This window comes from Eschscholzia californica, unplaced genomic scaffold, assembly GCF_041429995.1.
Source record: "Eschscholzia californica isolate CP2 unplaced genomic scaffold, dmEscCali1.0.p SCAF_1, whole genome shotgun sequence".
In the NCBI taxonomy this organism is placed as follows: domain Eukaryota; kingdom Viridiplantae; phylum Streptophyta; class Magnoliopsida; order Ranunculales; family Papaveraceae; genus Eschscholzia; species Eschscholzia californica.
Genome location: NW_028238198.1, coordinates 5421851 through 5441232, shown reverse-complemented (window position 1 = coordinate 5441232; position 19382 = coordinate 5421851). Strand labels below are relative to the sequence as shown.

Genomic DNA, 19382 nt, shown 5'->3' with positions numbered 1-19382 from the left:
TGATTTTTGAAATCCCACAAAAATTATTTCACTATTGAAGTTGGATTTTTTTTATATAGTTCTTGAAATAAAAGAGAAAATTCAAAAGTACCATAGAATTCCAATTCTTAGACATACATTAATCTTTAACGGAGAAAGCATAATTGACGGTCGAGGTATCGAATTTTATGGTGTTCTTAATGTATCTCATATCCGATTTTTTTTTTTTACTTTTTTAGAGAGGGAAGTAAGTGTTGGGGTCCCTCCTTATAATAAAAGGACTCCTAGTTGAAATAGGATTTTTCTTATTCCTTATTTAGCCTAGAAAGGAATTCCTATTTCTATTGGTAAACCTCACTATTAATCATTGTAAAAAGGAATGAAAGTGAGGAGATTATTCACAACTTTCAGAACAAAGAGAAGTCAGAGAAAGAGAGATTTCCAAAGTGGTTCTTTCAAGAGTGATTGAAAGAGAAGAATATTGGTTTGAAGAAAAGAAGATTATTTAATCTTGTGAAGCAATTTAGTTTGTGGTTATCTTCTTCAGCCTTTGGTAATCTAGGATTTGTTCAAATCCTAAGGAGTAAGAGATTTCTATTTCTTTGTTTCTTTGTTCAGTTTATCCACCATAGTTTTGGTGAAGGGTTGTTATCCAAGAGTGTTTCTACACATCTTAAATAATTGGTTAATCCCCTATTGCTTTAGGGAAGAATTGTGTAACTCATTATTATCATTATAGTGGAAGATTTCTAGACTAAGTCTGATTTTTTACCTTTTATCTTGGAAGGATTTTTTGCCACGTTAAATAATCTTGGTGTCTCTACTTTTACTTTCACAACGTTTATCTTTATATTCCTGAACAAGTTAATTAGGCTATTTTTCTTAACAAGTGGTATCAGAGCTCAGGTTGAATTTATTGTTCAGAAATATGGAAGTGAATACTAATCGCATGATTAGTTTAGATGAAGAGAGAACTATTTGATGTGGAAAGCAAAAAATGGAAGATTTGTTATACTGCAAAGACCTAGCTGCACCCATTGAAAATCACGGTACAAAATCGATGAAGAAGACTTGAAGGCATTAGATCAAAAGGTTGTTGGATTTATTGGACAATGCGTAGAACCCAGTGTTTTCACCATGTATCGACGGAGACTCCTACTTTTAGTCTATGGAGGAAATTAGAAGAATTATATGATCAGAAGACAGCTGTCAAAAAGGCTTACTTGTTCAGAAAGCTAGGAAAATCACAATATAAAGAAGGAACCTCAATTGCTCAACGAGATATTAAATAAACAGAGATATATATAAAAGGGAAATTTGGCCAAAACTCCCTAAAAAATTATGACTTTGGTTAAAAAAGTTTCATCAAACTTTTTTAGGCTTCACCTCCCTGTTGGCAATTAGGTAATTTACTATAATAGTGAAAAGACCAACTTACCCTTAAACAGAAAATTAGATTTTCCCTATTTCCCTCCCGTCTTTCTCTCTCCAACTTCATCGTTCTCTCTCGTTTCTAAAGCTGGCTAGGGTTGGCTGAGGCATTCTCTCTTCTCAATCTTCAAGAACAATGTACGAACTAATTAATCTCAATCTCAATCTTCTTTATTTTCAATGTAGTTTGGAGTTCCAAATCGATTTCATTTTGTTCCTGTGTGCATATCTGAAAACCCTAGAATTAAAATGGATGATTCTAGGGCTTCTTCAAACCCATCTCAATTTCCCACCGACCATTAGCAACAAACCCCATCTCGATTTCATTTTGTTCCTGTTTAAAGCACATAAGTTGTTGGATGATATTCCCCAAAGAAATATCTTCTCTTAAAAGTGTAATGTTATTTATTGATATCTTCCCTGGAAGTTTAATGATTTGGCTTCCAAGTGGATAAAGCATTGAAATGAAACAACCAAGTCATGTTGTAACTAATCACCATGATTTTGATTTCTAAAGTTACAGTTCTTTCATTGTTAGTAGGTTTTGCTATCCAAATATCAAATTACTCTCTGTCCAGAAATCAATCTAAATCTGGTTTCTAATGGGTTTAGGCCTGCTCCCATTTTTGTTTGATATATTGCAAAAGAATGCCATTATGATTAGAAAAGTGAGATTGGTAGATTTCAGTTTCTGGATTTTGATATGATCTTTTTTTTGCTGTGTAGATAGTCCGCTTGGTATCTATGTTTAGAAAAGTGGTTTGTACTAGATAGTCTTTTGTTATCATGAATTTCTTGAAAGAGAATATTAAGGTTCTTCAATTTATATGTTATTTTTTATCATGAAATTCTTAAAATTAGACATGCTTTTAGGGTTAAGGTTTATGAAGTAGTTTTCTATAGTCTATGTTTGACGATCTTATTTGTTTGCAAAGCACCTTGCAGAGCCTTGCAAAGCACCTTGCAGAGCCTTGCAAGTACCTTGCAGAGCCTTGCAAAATCTTTGCAGAGCCTTGCGAACACCTTGTTTAATTTAATTTATGTTCTATAATTAGACAATCCTACAATATCTTTGTAAGGTTACTAATCTCTTGACTAACCATAAAATTCTTTTGATGGACAGTATGGGTAAAGCAGAAACAAACAAAAAACAAAAGGGATCAAATGCTAAAGCCGTCGTAGAAAGAAAATGATCAGTTCGATCAAGCTTAAATGGATTATGCAACTGCATATCCGATTTGAAGGGTTCGATAACCTTAACCACTATGGAGATACTGAAGGAGACGCCATTTGGGAGGTTGTTTGAAGTGATTTTTAAGAATTTAATTACTAGTAGCAATAAAGACAAAATTGCTAGTTCTGTGGAGGAAGTACTCAATTTTTTTGATTTCAATAGTTTGCATTTCAACATAGGACGCCGAAAGATAAAGTTTACGGCAGATGATTTTGCACTATTGTTTGGAGTTCCAAATCGAGGAAGTACAAATCTAGCAAGAGGAAATCCAAAAAAATCTGACTTTGTCCGTAAACATTTCAATCAATTAGGAGAAATAAAAAAATCAAATATCTACGATTGTTTGTTTCACCATGCAAAAGCTTCAGAGGATAGAGATGAAAATTATGATCAAGATTTTGCTACGATGTTGATACTCTACATGCTATCATCACTTTTTTATGCAAATGGTCCAGGAGTAATACCACAGAATGTACTTAATGCTGTCATTGATTTTGATACTATGAAATCAATCAATTGGGCAGCTGATATACATAAAGATTTGATGGACAAATTGTCAAAATGTGACAAAAACTCACATCTAGCTGGGTGTGCAATATCTCTTTTGGTAAGTTTCTAATCATATTTACCTTTATGTTCTTTCCTATTTTATTACAAAATGTTTTCTCATGAGTCATCTTCTTTTTGTAGTATTTTTTTTGCGAAAGAGTTAACATCAAGGAAAAGATAAAAGGGAATGAAACATTGACTCCTCGGGTTGCTAGGTGGGATCTTTTTACATTACAATCCACATTGAAAGAATTTGGTCTCGACAATATAAGGAGCGAAGATGTAAGATTTTTTTTGTTATGTTTTTACTGCCTGTTATTGTTATTCCTTTGGTTATCTTTTGTTATGTTTTTACTGCCTGCAAGGTGTCTGCAAGGCCTTGCAAGGCTCTGCAAGATGTCTGCAAGGCCTTGCAAGGCTCTCCAAGGTGTCTGCAAGGCCTTGCAAGGCTCTCCAAGGTGTCTGCAAGGCCTTGCAAGGCTCTGCAAGGTGTCTGCAAGGCCTTGCAAAGCTCTTTCGTTTTAAATCTCTTTTGTGTTGCACTTTAGCATCAATGTAGATATTAATTACAATAACATCAATGCAGGTTTATGATGAGTGTATAGAAATTTCTGATGAAGAGAGACATTTACTCTCTTCTTCGAACATTTTGGAAGGAACTGAAAAGAACGAAAGCTCACCGGTGCAACGAGTGAATGTTCCTTCTAGAGCAACAATGGAAACTTTGATGGAAAGACTGAATAGCAGGCAAGAGAATGAAATCAATATGCTTAAAAAAGAAGTAAGAGAATCGAAAGAAAGAATGTTGTTACTAGAAAAACGTCCAGAAAATCATCATGGGGGAGAAATGAATGAGGACAGAGAAAAGGATTATGAGGAGGATGAAGAGGGAAGCAACAAAGATGCAGAAGAATCTGAATCCGAAAAGATTGAAGAAGATGAGGGTAAAGAGCAAGAAAGAGAAGAAAATAGTTGCAAGAACATCGACGCAGAGATGCCAAAAGAATCAGGTGCCATCAACGATGTAAGCAAAGAGATTTTAGATGTAGTTAAGGAAATCAAAGATGATATAGCAAAAAAAGATGAAAATGAAGAAAATGAGGTAAACAGCGAAGATGGCGAAGAAACAGAAAGCGATGCTGAAGTTACTGAAGAAATAGTTGAAATGGTTGAAACACTTGCTGAAATGAAGAATAACATTGTTAAGGGGTCCATCGAAAGAGGGGTTAAGGCACGCCCGAAGAGAAAGAAACTAGAAGACCCAATTTTTGTTTATATTGAAAAGATGAAGAAACTGAAAAAGCCAAATGACACTTCAATGGAAATAACAGTGACTGAAAAGGGAAAGATGGTTTCGATTGATGACGACTCGGATGATGAGGACTTTGAGGATCCACCTCTTGAAGCTGGAAAAATGTTAAACTTAAGCAGGTGCAGAAATTTCAAAATGCTAACAGCGGAAGAAAAAAATGTAGTCATGAAAGATTGGTATGCTTATCGAAAAAGGTAATCATCAATTTCTTTATTTTCAGAAGGTTATAATTTTTCTCAAATAACTTAACTTTTTGTGTGTAATTCTGTAGCGATCTTGTGTGGTGTTTCCAAAAGGAATGGATCAACATAACTGTTGAACAACTAAAAGAACTTCTCGCAAATTCTTTTGTAGATGGATCTGTAATAGATTTTTTTGTTTGGAAATTGAAGAAAGAAAGAACGGAGAGGAAGTTCTCGTACATCCACCACTTCGATTGTGTGAGTATCTTTAAAATTTTTATTAATATGTTTAAGTACACTTGATTTATATTCATATTTGTTCTCGCGTATACTAAAAAGTTATGTATGCATAAGCTTGCAAAGTATTTGCACCAATGTTGTCAAATCGCAAATCGTACAGTGAATCGTTTTCTACTTTTAAAAATCGGATCGCTAAATCGAATCGTGAATCATAAGATTTAATAATCAAACTAAATCTTTATTGTTCTAATAATTTCATATTACATTTTATAATACATTTTTATTGGCTTTTAGGAATTACTTTCTGTAATGTTCTCACAATATACTCCATATTTTTCAAAATATTAGTGTATACTATATAGTTAACTAAACATATAGTTAAGTAATAAACATAATTATGTATAGATTTATATATCCCAACTAACCTAATTTATTATCCCTATTAATTTTGAATTTACATTTAATACAGTCTTTTAACAACTAAAACTTTTTTTCAAAGACCAGTTGACCATGTCTTTTCCCTATACACTATTTGGGGCTAGAAGGTGAAGGGTCTAAGAGGGAGAGACCAGAAGGTCATAAGAAAATCTGGTGAGAGAGAATCACATTAAGTCTCTCTTGTTTCTCTCTCTCTACAACCCTTATCTCTGATTTTCTCTCTCTGAACATCAAAATAGAAGACACCAGAACAGAAAAGAAACCAGATTATGAGCAAGAAGAAGAAGTAAAACTGAAAATAAGAAGATGAAATATGGACCATGTACTTTCTTTTCATTCAGCTTCAACAAGGTTAGAAGTTGTAAAACCCTAAATACTTCATCTCCCATTTTCTTCAAGTTCACTTGAATCGTGGGATTCAATTTGAATCCCACGATTCATGATTTAGGGTGCGATTCCAAGTAAAAATCGCACGATTCTTGCTTAAATGCGATTTGACTCAGTTTTGGATCGATTTCAGTCCGATCCGATTCAGATCGTGCGATCTGAATCGCGAATCGGACGATTTTGACACCACTGATTTGCACTGCTTTGCAAACACTTTGCAGAGCCTTGCAAACACTTTGCAGAGCCTTGCAAAGAATACTTACATGCTTCTATTAATATTTTTTAATAGCTTCCCAAGAGAACCGATAGACTTCAATCAAAATTATCAACATTTGATGATTCCTCTGAAATGCTGATATTCCCAATCAATCATCCGAAGTCAAAGAATGACCTCAGTGGTTATCATTGGTCGCTTTTGGGATTGACTATGAATCCTTGGAAATGGTATCACTTGAACTCCATGATGCCACACTATGAAAATGAAGATCTTAAGAGAAAGCCCGACAAATTCTTCACGTATGCAAAGAGAGTGGTAAATTTCAACCCTTGGTGTTTGTCTTCTTTTTATTTTCATGTTTGTGTTAAATAGATTGCACACTCAGAGCCTTGCAAAGTCCATGCAGAGCCTTGCAAAATCCATGCAGAGCCTTGCAAAGTGATTGCAGAGCATTGAAAACTCCATGTAAACTAAGTATTTGTTTTATATTGTAGATACATGTTGTAGATTCCTGTCTTTTGTATGCTTATGGTAGCAATAATTCGCGTCCAAAACCTCCTTCGCGAATAACGAGAACGCAAGTAAACTGTCCACAACAATTAGAAACTTCGTAAGTATAAAATCATCATTTTTTTATTATAGCAAGTAATGCTTTTGGTTATTTATCAACTCAATGACTTGTCTTTTCTTTACAGAGTGGATTGTGCTTTATACGTGTGTCAGTTTATTGCAAATATTACGAAGGGTGGTGATTTTGAAGGAATGCAGATCAAACCATTAGAGATGAGAAAACTTAGAGCAAAGTTAGTTGTTGATATCATTTCTGATGAGAATTACTGTTGGTCACAAAAAGGAAAAAAAGTTTAAATTTGTCTCTTGGATATGTATATTTTGATGAATGAATGAATATTTTGATGAATGAATGAATATTTTTGTTACATTTTGAAGAATATTTGTGTATTTGATTTTCATATTATCTTTACATGTTTTGAATAGATTGCAAACTCCTTGCAGTGTCTTGCAAAGTGATTGCATAGCCTTGCAAACACTTTGCAGAGCCTTGCAAAGTACTGGCAGAGCCTTGCAAAGTACTTGCAGAGCCTTGCAAACAATTTCCAGGGTGTTTTGTGTGTAAATGGGAAACAACTTGCACTACAAACAACTAAGTCAATGTAAACTTCAATGTAAACAAAGAATGTTTGTGTATTTCATATTACCTTTACATGTTTTGAATATATTGCAAACTCCTTGCAGTGTCTTGCAAAGTACTTGCAATGCCTTACAAAGTTACAAAATCTAAAGTTAGATATTTTTTGTATGAATTGTTTTGAAAATTTCTTCAAAAAAAAAGAACTTCGACAACATTTACGATTAAATACTACAAAGAAGTGCAAAATCAATGTAAACTTCAACATGTCGTCTAAAGTTATATATTTTTAGTATGATTTTTTTGAACATTTCTTTAAAAAAACAGGGGCTCGGCCCCCGAATCCCCGTAAAAGAACGTCAACAACAATTACAATATAAAATTCCAAAGCTTTGCTAGAGCTTAGAAGACTTTGGCAGAGCCTTGCAAAGCACCTTGCAGAGCCTTGCAAAGCACCTTGCAGAGCCTTGCAAACACCTTGCAGAGTTTGCAATGAAGACAATAGTAAGTGAAAACATAATAAAAACTAAATTCATGAATTAAGTTGACAAGTATTCTTGGTAGAAAGTAAAACATAATGAAAATTTATTCAAACATCAAATTTACAAGTCTTCTTGCTGTGACCACGTGTATGGCACACGCTACACTTTATCGACCTCTTCCACTTTGATCCACTGTTCGGTATCCTCTTTTGCCTTGGTTTTCCAGGTTTCTTCTTCTCGGACGGTGGTAGAATAGTAGGCTCGTCGGGATGATAACACGGAAGGTCATAATCAACAACAGGTTCAATAACCTTCTCATACGACGCACGATAATGAGAAGCATGATAGAATCACTAATGAAGTCATATGGACTACAACCTGCAGCTGAAATACAACATAGAGCATGATAACAAGGAAAATCGTTTACTCTCCAATATCCACAACTACATGTACGATTCTCAAGGTCAACTAGAAAAGATCTACCATCAACAACCTCAAACGTCGAGGATGAAGCTCGTATAGCCCTAAAAACTCTACCTTTATTCAATCCTTTATCAAGTTCTTTTTCCATCTCCGGTCCAAGAATAGTGGTCCAACTATCCCCAAGATCACGTCTAGTAGAAAACAAAACCATCAACTTTTTGCGAATGTAGTCAACCAATGGTGTGATTGGATAACTGCGACCTTCTAAAATCCATGAGTTAAAACTCTCAGCTATACCGGAACATGTATCACCATATCTATTGCCCGGAAAGTAAGCATTTGCCCATTTCTCAATAGGTGTTGTCCTAAGAAATGCTTCAAAAGATTGGCCACCAATAGACTTCAACTCTTCAAAAAGAGGCGTGAACTCTAAATGGTTTGGTGCATAATCACATCGGGTGAAAAGCTCAAGGATGTGTGACGATGCAAAGTTATTATCTCTTGTTTTAGTAGATATATTATGTTTTGAATGCCACACACAATAACCATGGTGACTTGAAGGGAATACAGTTACCAGTTATCAACCCAGGATGTCTGTCAGTAAGAAATGTGTAAGTTCTTTCGGGAATAATCTTATGAAGAATCTCCAAAAACCACAACCAGTTAGCTTGATTTTCCGTGTCTACGAGGGCAAATGCAAGTGGATAAAAACCTGCAAAAACAATATAAGGAACAACTATATAATCAACTCTATAATCAACATCTTTCCAAGGCAGTGCAAAGTGTTTGCAAGGCAGTGCAAGGTCTTTGCAAGGCTCTGCAAAGTGCTTGCAAGGCTCTGCAAAGTGTTTGCAAGGCTCTGCAAAGTGTTTGCAAGGCAGTGCAAACTTGTTGCAAGGCTCTGCAAAGTGTTTGCAAAGCAGTGCAAAGTGTTTGCAAACTACATGCAAACTATTTGCGAAGTGATTGAAATAGTTCTGAAATGTCTTGCAACTTGTTTGCAATGATTTATACAAAATAATAACAAGTACAAAGCTGAAAAGAACATGGTTTACCTCCTTCGGCATTCTTGCCCGTTGCAGCTAGTAAACACCCACTAAACTTCCCTTTGAAAAACGTTCCATCTAAATAAAGAATCGGACGACAAAATCTAAATCCATGAATACAAGCCCCAAATGCAACAAATAACCGTTGAAATTCTTTCGAAATAGGATCAACCTCAAGTTTCACAAAACTATTCAGATTGCTTCTTTGCAAAGCATCGACATAAGAAACTAAATGATGATAAGAATATGATGCGTCCCCGTGAATGTCCTTCAAAGCTAGTGCCTTGCCAGTATAACAGTAATAATAACTAATATCAAACCCATATGTATTCAATATATAATCAATAAGTTGCTTAGGTTTGATAGATGGATCGTTTTGAACATTCTTCATCACCAATGTTTTTATCAAAGCACTTGTGAAACGACGATTCTTAATGTCTTTCATTCCAGCTCCACAAGTATGACAATTATTCATCGTTTTGATAATAAAGACATCAACCTCTTTCGAGAATTTCGTGGAATGAATTCTCCAATTACAACCAGTATCTTTTCTAGCACATTCCACTGTAATCCTATAAGGATCGTTTTTCACAAAACGAAATCCATAGCCTGATTCAAGAGAGTATTTCATTAACTCCATACGGAATTCTTCTACACCACCTTGAAATTTCTGACCAACATGTTTAAAAATGAATGCCCAAGTACTAGAAAGTAAAAGAACAATGGTTGGACTTGTGTTATGACTTGAAGATGACGCAGTAGTAACGATAGATGAAGAACAACTTGGATGATTTATAACAGTAACTTCTCCTTCAATAATGTGAATACGATTCGCCAAACAATAGTGAAATACTGATTGTAAATGAAAATCCGAAAAGGGATGGAGTCAAATTGTTCCAGTGTTTACATATATACTCCTTCAATTGAAGAACAGTACCATCACCTCCAATCTTGAAACAAGCAAAATCACATTGATATTGAAAGACTCCAATAACAGTAGGCAACATCAAACTGTAAATCAAAACAAAAAACTCAATATCATTGTGTGAGTAACTTGCAAACACTTTGCGTGGCCTTGCAAACACTTTGTGTAGCCTTGCGAACAAATTGCAGATTCTTTTGCATCTAAGTGGGAAAAACTTGTACTACAAACAACTAAGTTGTAAAATTAAACTGTAAATCTATTGTAAAACATAAATTAAAGATAATTCAGAGGCTATCATTCATAACTCATGATTATCATTCATGATTATCATTCATAACTCATGATTATCATTAATAACTCATAATCTATTGTTCAATGAAAATAAAGCAATGAAGAAGTTAGATTATACCTTGAAACACTATCAGATTCTCCTTCCATTGAAAGTATATAAACTTTTGAAACCCTAGCAAACTATGAAGGAAATTGCAACTTTCTCTCTCTAGAATTTAGAACCAAAAACAAAATCAAACCCCTTAAAAGCCTCTTCAAACAACAAGCAAATAGATTAAATCACCAAAACCTAAAAAGATCGACCTATCTTACTGCCAAAATTGATTCAAACCCTAGAAAATCTGCTCGGCTTCGACAATCCAACATTCTCGGTTCGTTGGTGAAGAAAATTGAAGTTTCAGGTATATTAGATAGGTTAATAGGTATTTAGGTATTTCTAATTTAAGAAAGGGTATTTTTGACTTGTAAAAAGTGGGGGCCTTTGAAAATGTCCTTCAAGACTATTTTTAAAAGTCACTTGGAGCCTAGCTAGTTAAAAAGATGGGTTGTCTTTTTAACAAAAAAAACAGCCCAATTTTCTGTATATAAAACTATATATTTTGAATACAAAATTTAAAATATTTCTTTTAATAAAGATTTTTTAAGGCAACGAAATATTTATTTAATAAAGATTCATGTCAAATATTTCTTTTAATAAAGATTTATTAAGGCATAATGTTTATTTAATAAGGATAGATTTAAAATATTTTTTCTAATAAAAATACATTTAAAATTTCTTTTAATAAATATTTATTAAGTCATTGAAATATTTATGTAATGAAGATACATTTAAAATATTTCTTTTAATAAATAGTTATTGAAAAATAAATTGTTCATGGAACAATCAAACCTGATCGTGGTTGTAGAAAGCATCGTATGCACTATAAAAACGTAAAAGATGAAGATAAGAAATTTACATATATGGTTAACTATCCAAACATTCTTGTCTGTAAAGATTTTTTATACAAAGATAAGGGATCTACATATATGGTGTACGAGGATTACTTGTGTACACTGAGTGAGTTTAAAACGAATAAACGATCACTATTATATGAAGATTGGAAAAAACATCGACCAACAAAAGTTTATATAGAGATATATTAAATTAACAAAGATATACTAAAAACATATATATTCGTAACATAAATATTATATTAATAAAGATATTAAAAAAATTTATTTAATAAAATTGTTTTAAAGTTACTTATTGTAAAAAAAAAACATATTAAAAATATTAACTTTAATAATGTTTTATTCAGTATGTTGTTGTCATATTACTTAAGTAATGTTTTATACTTAAGTAAATGCTTCAATATTATCAAATGGATAGAACAAAATGTGGGTTAGTCTAAAGTTATTTATATAGAGATATATTAAATAAACAAATATATATTAAACAAAATATATACATTCTTAACAAAGGTATATTAATAAAGACATTGAGAATATTTATTTTAAGAAAAATATATTAAAAATATTAGCTTTAATAATACTTATTAATGTTAAATATTATTAAAGTAGATACGAAGAACACAAATTTAATAGTGAAGCAATCGATGGTGGCTTTAGAAGGCTTTAAAGATAAGAAGGTCATCAGAATATCTTAAGGGTAATAAGAAACCAGACTCAATCTGAAATTACATTTGAACAAAAGAACTTTCTTTGTAGTACAAGCTTACACCTCCTACACAAAACCGAGACACACATATGACTAGGGTGGGAATCAGGACGGGCGGGCCCCCCGCGTGCATAAAAAGTAACAGGTACGGGAACGTAATGCCGCCCGCGTGCATAAAAAGTAACGGGTACGGGAAACGTAATATGCTGACCGTCAAAGATTTCGGGCTGGTCGGACAGAAAAAATGATGTTCCTTGTACGCCATTGCCCGCCCGTGCCCGCCTTATTGAGCGGGCAAATGTACAATCAGGCGGGTAGCATCCGGGTAGCCTGTTAGTGCCCTTAAGAAGATATATTAAACCCAGTTTGTAGTGCAAGGCGCTAGCATCTGAAGGCATCAAGCCCAAAAATGAAGCACCGAGCCAAACTAAGGACACAAACTAAATACTATCCATGACAAAGTTCTATTTATTAACTTCTCTGGCTCTTCACTATTACAACATAGACGACGCGGGACTAAATTCTAATGTGTGTCAAGAAAAAGTGGCTCCAAAATTATTTTATAAATTCCACCCAACCTTCTTAGTAACAAGCAATGTGGGACTGAGAGTTAACTGATCCAATGTGAAAAGTGTTGACATCTGTGATGACCATCTTCTTCTCTATCTAAACTAGTTGTTGATTAATAATAAGAAGAACCCTGCTCTATTATCACTAGAAATTAATTCTTCAATTCTCTTATCAGTATTAAATTTCTAAACTTGTCCTTTCATGCAGAAATTGAAAACCCAAGTTTAATTTCAAAATCTCTAAAATGGGTTGGACTTATTGTACACCTGTTTTCTGGAATACAAGAGCTGTTGTGAAGAAAGTAATGAATAACAATGGAGGAAAGAAGAAATTGAATAAATTTGAGTATGCTGCTTTAAGTTATGCTCTTAGCTTTGATGATGGAGCAAATGAAATTCCCGCTCCAATGTAAAAGACCCTTTGATACCGCTAAATTTGTGGTATAATACAAGAGGTGCTATTGTATTATACCACAAAGCCTCCATTGTCTGTCGGATGCCCTTTTAGTAGGCCGGTCACTTAAAATTCGCGGGGCGAGTAAGCTCGTTAGTCGAACATCGGATAGCAACGGTTTTTTGATGGACCTTACAGTATGATCATAGATAAAAAGGGTTAGCCATGTAAGTTAGTAATTCAAGTAAGGGTTGAATGTTACATGTCATGCCGTGAAGATCAAAGCATTACCACTTCTGAGTTAACCCTATCTTTTGTCGAAGCGCAACCGACTAATTCAAGGGGCACGGTACTCGAGAAACTCAGTTACAAGGTAGCTTTTTCATTCCTAAGGTTGGAATCGTATGAAAACCTTGGAGTCCTTACTTACTGCACCAACACAAGTTATTAAAAATAGGCTGAAAGCTAATAAGCTCTTTTAGTAGGAACCCAGTACTTGAGAAAATTTATAGGAGTTCAATTTTTTTTCTACCCAGACATGTTCCAATGTGGGACATGTTTGTCTTCCTTACATCTTTTGACTTAATCCCACATCTTTAATTAATTTTTTTTTTTTTTTGATGAAAGACCCACATCTTTAATTGATAGGAATAAATAAGATTTTGAGCTTTATATAGCATACACAAGAAGCTATCTTTTTTTTTTTTGTTGAACTACACAAGAAGCTATCTTTTTTTTGTTGAACTACACAAGAAGCTATCTACAAAATTAGAACAGGTCCTTTTGACGGGCCAAATTGGGCAGCAAAATGGCAAGGGTTTGGGCGGGTAGCTGGCGCAAGGTTGTCACCCGAGCCCGCTCATTTTTTCCAAGCAGTACGGCTGTACGGGCGGGTACTGCCCGTTAGCGGGCAGCGGGCCCCGATACGGGCCCGCGGGGTTTATTCCCTCCTCCCTTCAAAATTTCCCGTCAAAAAGTTTAGGGAAATTTTAAAAGGCCCCCCCCCCCCCGTTTTTGTTAAAAGGCCTCCCCGCTAAAAGCGCCCCTCATTATAACCCATTTGGTTATAGGGCCCTCTCTACAAAAGAGCACCTCCTTCATCAATATTTGACCTAACGGCAAAGTTAACGCCGTTAGGTCAAACTTAATCCAAGACCGGTCATGTTGACCACGCCACATCATCATCTTCTCCGGCAGGGTCGCCGGTCGGCCAAACTTCCGGCCGGCGACCTTCAAAATTTTTTTTTTATTCTCTCTCTCTCTAAAAACAAAATTCTTTTTTTTTTTTAAACTCTCTCTCTCTCTCTACAGATCTAGAGAGAGCAGATCCAAAGGGTCTGCGAACAGACCCTTTGAAGGTCTGTTCGCAGACCCTATGGATCTGCTCTCTCTAGATCTGTAGAGAGAGAGAGAGTTAAAAAAAAAAAAAAAATTGAAGGTCGCCGGCCGACTGCCGACCGGCGACCCTGCCGGAGAAGATGATGATGTGGCGTGGTCAAATGATGTGGGTGAAATACACCTTTAAAGGGGGTTTTTTTCACCCATTCAAAGAGGGGGCCCTTTAACCAAGCTAAGTCAAAGGTTTTTTACTAAGTCAACGAAATCATGGGGAGGCCTTATAACAAAAACGGGGAGGCCTTTTAAAATCTCCCAAAAGTTTATCTCTCTTCATTTCAAATAAGCGGGACACACCAACCCATTAATTCAGACATGGCTTAAAACCCAAAAACTTTCTCTCTTCATTTCACTTTTCAGAGGCAAAACTATGCATCTTCTTCTTCTCTACATTTTGAGCCCAAACATTTACATCTTCTTTTCTCTCTAAATTTCACGATCAAACGGTGTTGCATGTTGAGAACATCGATTAGATAGGTATGAAAGAATGATAAGCGATTTTAATTTTCTTTTTACAAACTGAGGATTATGTCGTGTTTCCTGTAAGTAATTAAGAATCTATTTGCTGTTAAATCTAGAGTTTTGGGTCTTAAATGTTGGTTTCTGGTGGTAACTTTAAAGTTTTGTTGGTAAATCTAGAAATATTTTTGGGGGTAAAAATTTAGGTTTTGATGTTCTTTTTTATTGTTAAGCAAATTCGGTGTTTGAGGAATTTTGAAGAGATCCCCCTACAGTTTTTTCTGTGTTTCGACAAATTTCGTTTGTTTTTTTAAGAGATCTCCCAACAAGTTTGTCTTTGTTTTAACATTTTGATTCCAATTGTTTGCACGCCGATTTTTGCTTGTCATTTTTCAAGATATGTCTCTAACAGTCTAATTTCTTTTTGTACAGAAGATTTAAGGGTTATTTCCCTAATGACCCCTCAACTTTGTGACCAGCTTCCCGCCTGGCCCCATACTTTACAAGAAATACCCATATGGCTCCCTTCCGTTATAACACCGTCACTCTCACTCCTCCATCATGTTTTCTCTCTCTGCCAACTCACGCCACATCATCTGTTACGCCACCTCATCACCTTCTCCGGCAGAGGTCGCCGGTCGGTCAAATTTCCGGCCGGCGACCTTCAATTTTTTTTTTTTTTATTCTCTCTCTCTAAATTTTTTTTTTTAATTTCCTCTCACATCTCTCTCTCTCTCTCTAAACTCCGACGAAGGGGGGTTTAGAGAGAGAGAGAGATGTGAGAGGAAGTAAAAAAAAAAATTTAGAGAGAGAGAGAATAAAAAAAAAAAATTGAAGGTCGTCGGTCGGAAATTTGGCTGGCCGGCGACCTCTGCCGGAGAAGGTGATGAGGTGGTGTAACAGATGATGTGGCGTGAGTTGGCAGAGAGAGAAAACATGATGGAGCAGAGAGAGTGACGGTGTTATAACGGAAGGGGGCCATATGGGTATTTCTCGTAAAGTAGGGGTCAGGCGGGAAGCTGGTCACAAAGTTGGGGGCCATTAGAGAAATAACCCAAGATTTAAAAATATGGTGAAGACAAAGAGCATATCTAAAAGTCCAACAAAAAATGAACTAATTCCAAAATTAATGCAGAATCCATTATAAGGTCCAGCCCGCGAAAAATGCTAACCCTGATGGAGCAGAAGTGCATAAATCTGCCAAAAATCCCGAAGTAAGGCTATAGTAAAATATGCTAAAGAAGGCCAACAACCCTTGGTTGGAGTGGTAAGAGGTATTATCTTCCACATAGAGGTCAAGGGTTCGAGGCACAAGCTTAACAATTCAAAAAAAAAAATATGCTAAAGAAGATACTTTGGAGTTATGAACATTAAATTTTAGACTAAAACAACAACAAATTATTATGTTGATTTTATTTGGTTACTTTTTGCACGTCCTCGTTTGTTGTTAACAAAGTGTAGAATGTTTAAGTTTTACCGGTGGGTGTTTGACTGCAAAATATTTTACGCACTAACGATTATATTGTTGATTAAATCTTGTTGGTTTTTGCAATTGCCTTATTGAGTTGAACATTTGCAGAAATGCTCAAGTAATGACCGTGGATTTTTATGTGTAGAAATGTTATCAGTTATCACCATTGAGGATTAATGCGATTCATTATTTTGGTTGTTCTCTAAAGTTTCTTATTGTTGCGAACATTTTCAAAAATGTTTTAAAAAGGTCGGTGTTACGGGGAAATAAAGAAATTTTCCGGGGTTTAAAGTTTTGGGTGGAAATAAAAAAAACTAGACTTTTTTATTTCCCCCAAACAACCAAATCTTTTTTAACTTCTTCTTCCTTTCACCTACCACCACCATCTCCGACGACTTGAATCTTCTCCGGCGACTTGAATCTTCTCCGGTGACTTCCACCATCAATTATAACGACTACTGTATATGTTAGTCAATTTTCAAAAAAATAAATACTTCCAAAGAATAAAAATTGGTATGTGGTCGGATTGAGTCTAAAGAAAGTCCTTTTCTACAAGAACACCTATTCCCATCAAAACCTATCTCACCTGCTATGAAAACAACAGCTTCAAAAATGGATTCAAAACTGAAGAAACTAAAACCCCAAAAGATTCATTTCTTATCAACAACCGATTCAGAAGAATTCAGTTTACTAAATTGGGCTTTAACTCGTTCTTCATTGGTCGCACTCGACGCCGAATGGAAACCGATTTGTACCCATCAACAATCTACTTCTTCTTCCTCCTCTTCTCATCCTCCTTCATTCCCCAAAGTTTCTCTCCTCCAAATCGCCTACCAAGTCAGTCAAGAAACACATGACTCACCTATGGACGATTCGAATTCACAAAATGATTTTTGGGTTTTTCTAGTTGACCTCTTGGTGATTTCTCTCTCTTCAATTTATGAACTTTTGAGAGAAATGTTTATCTCACCTGATATTTTAAAATTAGGGTTTAGGTTTAAACAAGATTTAGTCTATTTGTCTTCTACTTTTTCTTCTCCAGGTTGCAATCCTAGTTTTGATAAGGTAATTTGTTGATTTAGAGTTTTGAATCCTTTAAAAATTTCAATTTTGTTTTGTTGATTTAGAGTTTTAAACCTATTTGTTGCATTTTAGTTGAAGTTTCAATTAGGGATTGTTTGAAAATTTGGGGCAGGTTGAGCCTTTTTTAGATATTACTAGCATACAGTATCATCTAAAGCTGAAGCAACTAGGAAGAAAGATCCCGGCTGGTTTGCAACCAGAAGAGAGAGAGAGGATAGAGAGAGAAAAAGGGGGGAGAGAAGGAAGATGGCGAGCAGAAAGAGAGAAAAAGAGAAGAAAGAGAAACAGAAGAGAGAGAAGAGAGAGAGAGAAAGGGGAGAGAGAAGGAAGATGGCGACGTCAAGGCGCGTTTGGTTTTATTTTTTTTTGCTTTCCACCATCTTCCCCAGAAATATTCCTGCTTTCCCCAAAGCGGTGGCCTTTAAAAATACTTGTACGTTTTTATGTTGAACTTTGTTTTTAGTTCTAAGCATTATTTGATTTAATTTATTTGGTTGTTCTCTGAAATTAAATGGGGTGGTTTCAAAAAAAAACAATAACATGGGCCGCCTATAGAAGTGCCCCAAGTACGGATTTTATAAATTTTGGCTTCAAATAAACTTCTAAATCATTTCAACAAAAAAAAAAAATAAACTTCTAAATCAATCCAATCAGTAACTTCACTACCAAGAAGTATTTTTTAATAAGAATTTACATTCGAAATCAATTAGTTTCAACTGTCTTTTAACGTATGGAATTAGTTGAGATCTATGATGACATCCCTTGAATTCCAAAGCACATTCCTCGCCCCGGGGGCGGATCCAGGATTAAAACTCAAGGTATGCCGAAAATATTATAGAACGAAAAACAAATAAAAATATCCGAGTATTACATAATCAAATATACTAATGTTTTAATTACAACTCAAAAGAAAAATCTCTTTTTAGTCCAAGCGTAAATTCATTCTCCTTTTACTCATTCCTTGAAAGCGCTTGATAATATCTTGATCGTCGATTGTAGCAAACACATCTTTCTCCACAAATGTCACTAAACAATCATTAAGTCATGGGTTAGACATTTGATTTTTCAACTCATTCTTCACATATTTCATACCAGAAAATACTCGTTCAGCACTTGCGGACTTGTGCTTTTTTGTACGAACAAGAGTCCTACATAGATCTGAAATACCTTTCAAGTTCGAAAAATTATCGTCCGTCTTAGCACACTCAATGTAAGTCTCAAGTTGGCTAGATAACTCCTTATCAATAACATCCTTAAAGTCATTTGGGTAGAATCTTGCCAACCTCAGAACTCTAATTCAAACAACTATCAAAAAATTATTCCTATTTTGGAGATCGAATTTAATTGTTGGAGAAAATTAAAAATATTATTACCTGTGACAATTTGGAGAGGGAGATAGTAAGATGAAGATGAGATTTTGGAGAGGGAGATGCAGATGAGATTTTGGAGAGGGAGCAACAATAGAGGGTTTAATTTGTTTTAGAAAGAGACAGAGGGGATACGTAGGGTTTTGGGGTCTCGGATAATTAGGGTTTTGGGGGGGGGGGGGGGGGGGGGGATTAGAGAGAAAAAAATAGAAGAGGAAAAAACGACTTTAAGTGCAGCAGATGGGTTTCGAATCCAAGACCTGTTGCATAAATTTTGGCACCCTTACCACTAAACCAAGTTAGTTTTTGGAATTTAGGGTTGTACATGGCCTATACGGCAGCCCTATAAATCCGCCCCTGTCCTCGCCACACTTTCTATAAATTTATCCTTGAATCCTGTAAGACAATAACTATGTATGGTTGTCGATCTATAAAATTATTAGTTTCAACAAAAAAAATCTATAAAATTATTGAATCATTAGATGGGATGGGAACTTGTATATATATTAGCAATACAAAATAGGACAATCATATCTAAAACAATATTGTAAGTCAAAATGGTGCTACATAAATTGGGTTGGTTAAATAGCATTATCCTATAGTTCAATGGAATAGTTATGAAATGATAGAGTGAGGCCATATTTTACCAATACATAGTATTCTAATGTCAACATCCATGAACATAAATGAAGTTTTGAAGAGAA

At 35.0% G+C, this 19382-nt stretch overlaps 1 protein-coding gene, 1 long non-coding RNA gene and 1 pseudogene across 3 annotated transcripts; 2 read left to right on the top strand and 1 right to left on the bottom strand.

Annotated features, from left to right (window-relative positions):
* Positions 1–1424: 1424 nt before the first annotated feature.
* On the top strand, positions 1425–5275 carry LOC147563536 (uncharacterized). Its single transcript, XM_086643558.1, has 6 exons — positions 1425–1548; positions 2534–3251; positions 3335–3475; positions 3780–4699; positions 4777–4945; positions 5222–5275. Exons 2-6 carry the CDS (start codon positions 2676–2678, stop codon positions 5273–5275), a joined length of 1860 nt encoding a protein of 619 aa, XP_086499684.1. The 5' UTR covers positions 1425–1548; positions 2534–2675.
* A 766-nt stretch (positions 5276–6041) lies between these two features.
* On the top strand, positions 6042–6916 carry LOC147563535 (uncharacterized). Its single transcript, XR_015236546.1, has 3 exons — positions 6042–6284; positions 6464–6579; positions 6665–6916. It is a non-coding gene; the product is annotated as an uncharacterized LOC147563535 (long non-coding RNA).
* A 717-nt stretch (positions 6917–7633) lies between these two features.
* Positions 7634–10074, bottom strand: LOC147563534 (uncharacterized; annotated as a pseudogene). The gene is made up of 4 exons (XR_015225885.1): positions 10005–10074; positions 9077–9919; positions 8607–8733; positions 7634–8521 (listed from the first exon to the last, which is right to left on the bottom strand). The product of XR_015225885.1 is annotated as an uncharacterized LOC147563534 (transcript).
* Positions 10075–19382: the final 9308 nt, after the last annotated feature.

Coding starts and splice junctions, on each gene's coding strand:
- LOC147563536 (XM_086643558.1), top strand. CDS start 2,676: ATGGAGATACTGAAGGAGACGCCATTTGGGAGGTTGTTTGAAGTGATT. Junction 3,252..3,334: donor GGTGTGCAATATCTCTTTTG/GTAAGTTTCTAA, acceptor TTCTTTTTGTAG/TATTTTTTTTGCGAAAGAGT. Junction 3,476..3,779: donor ACAATATAAGGAGCGAAGAT/GTAAGATTTTTT, acceptor ACATCAATGCAG/GTTTATGATGAGTGTATAGA.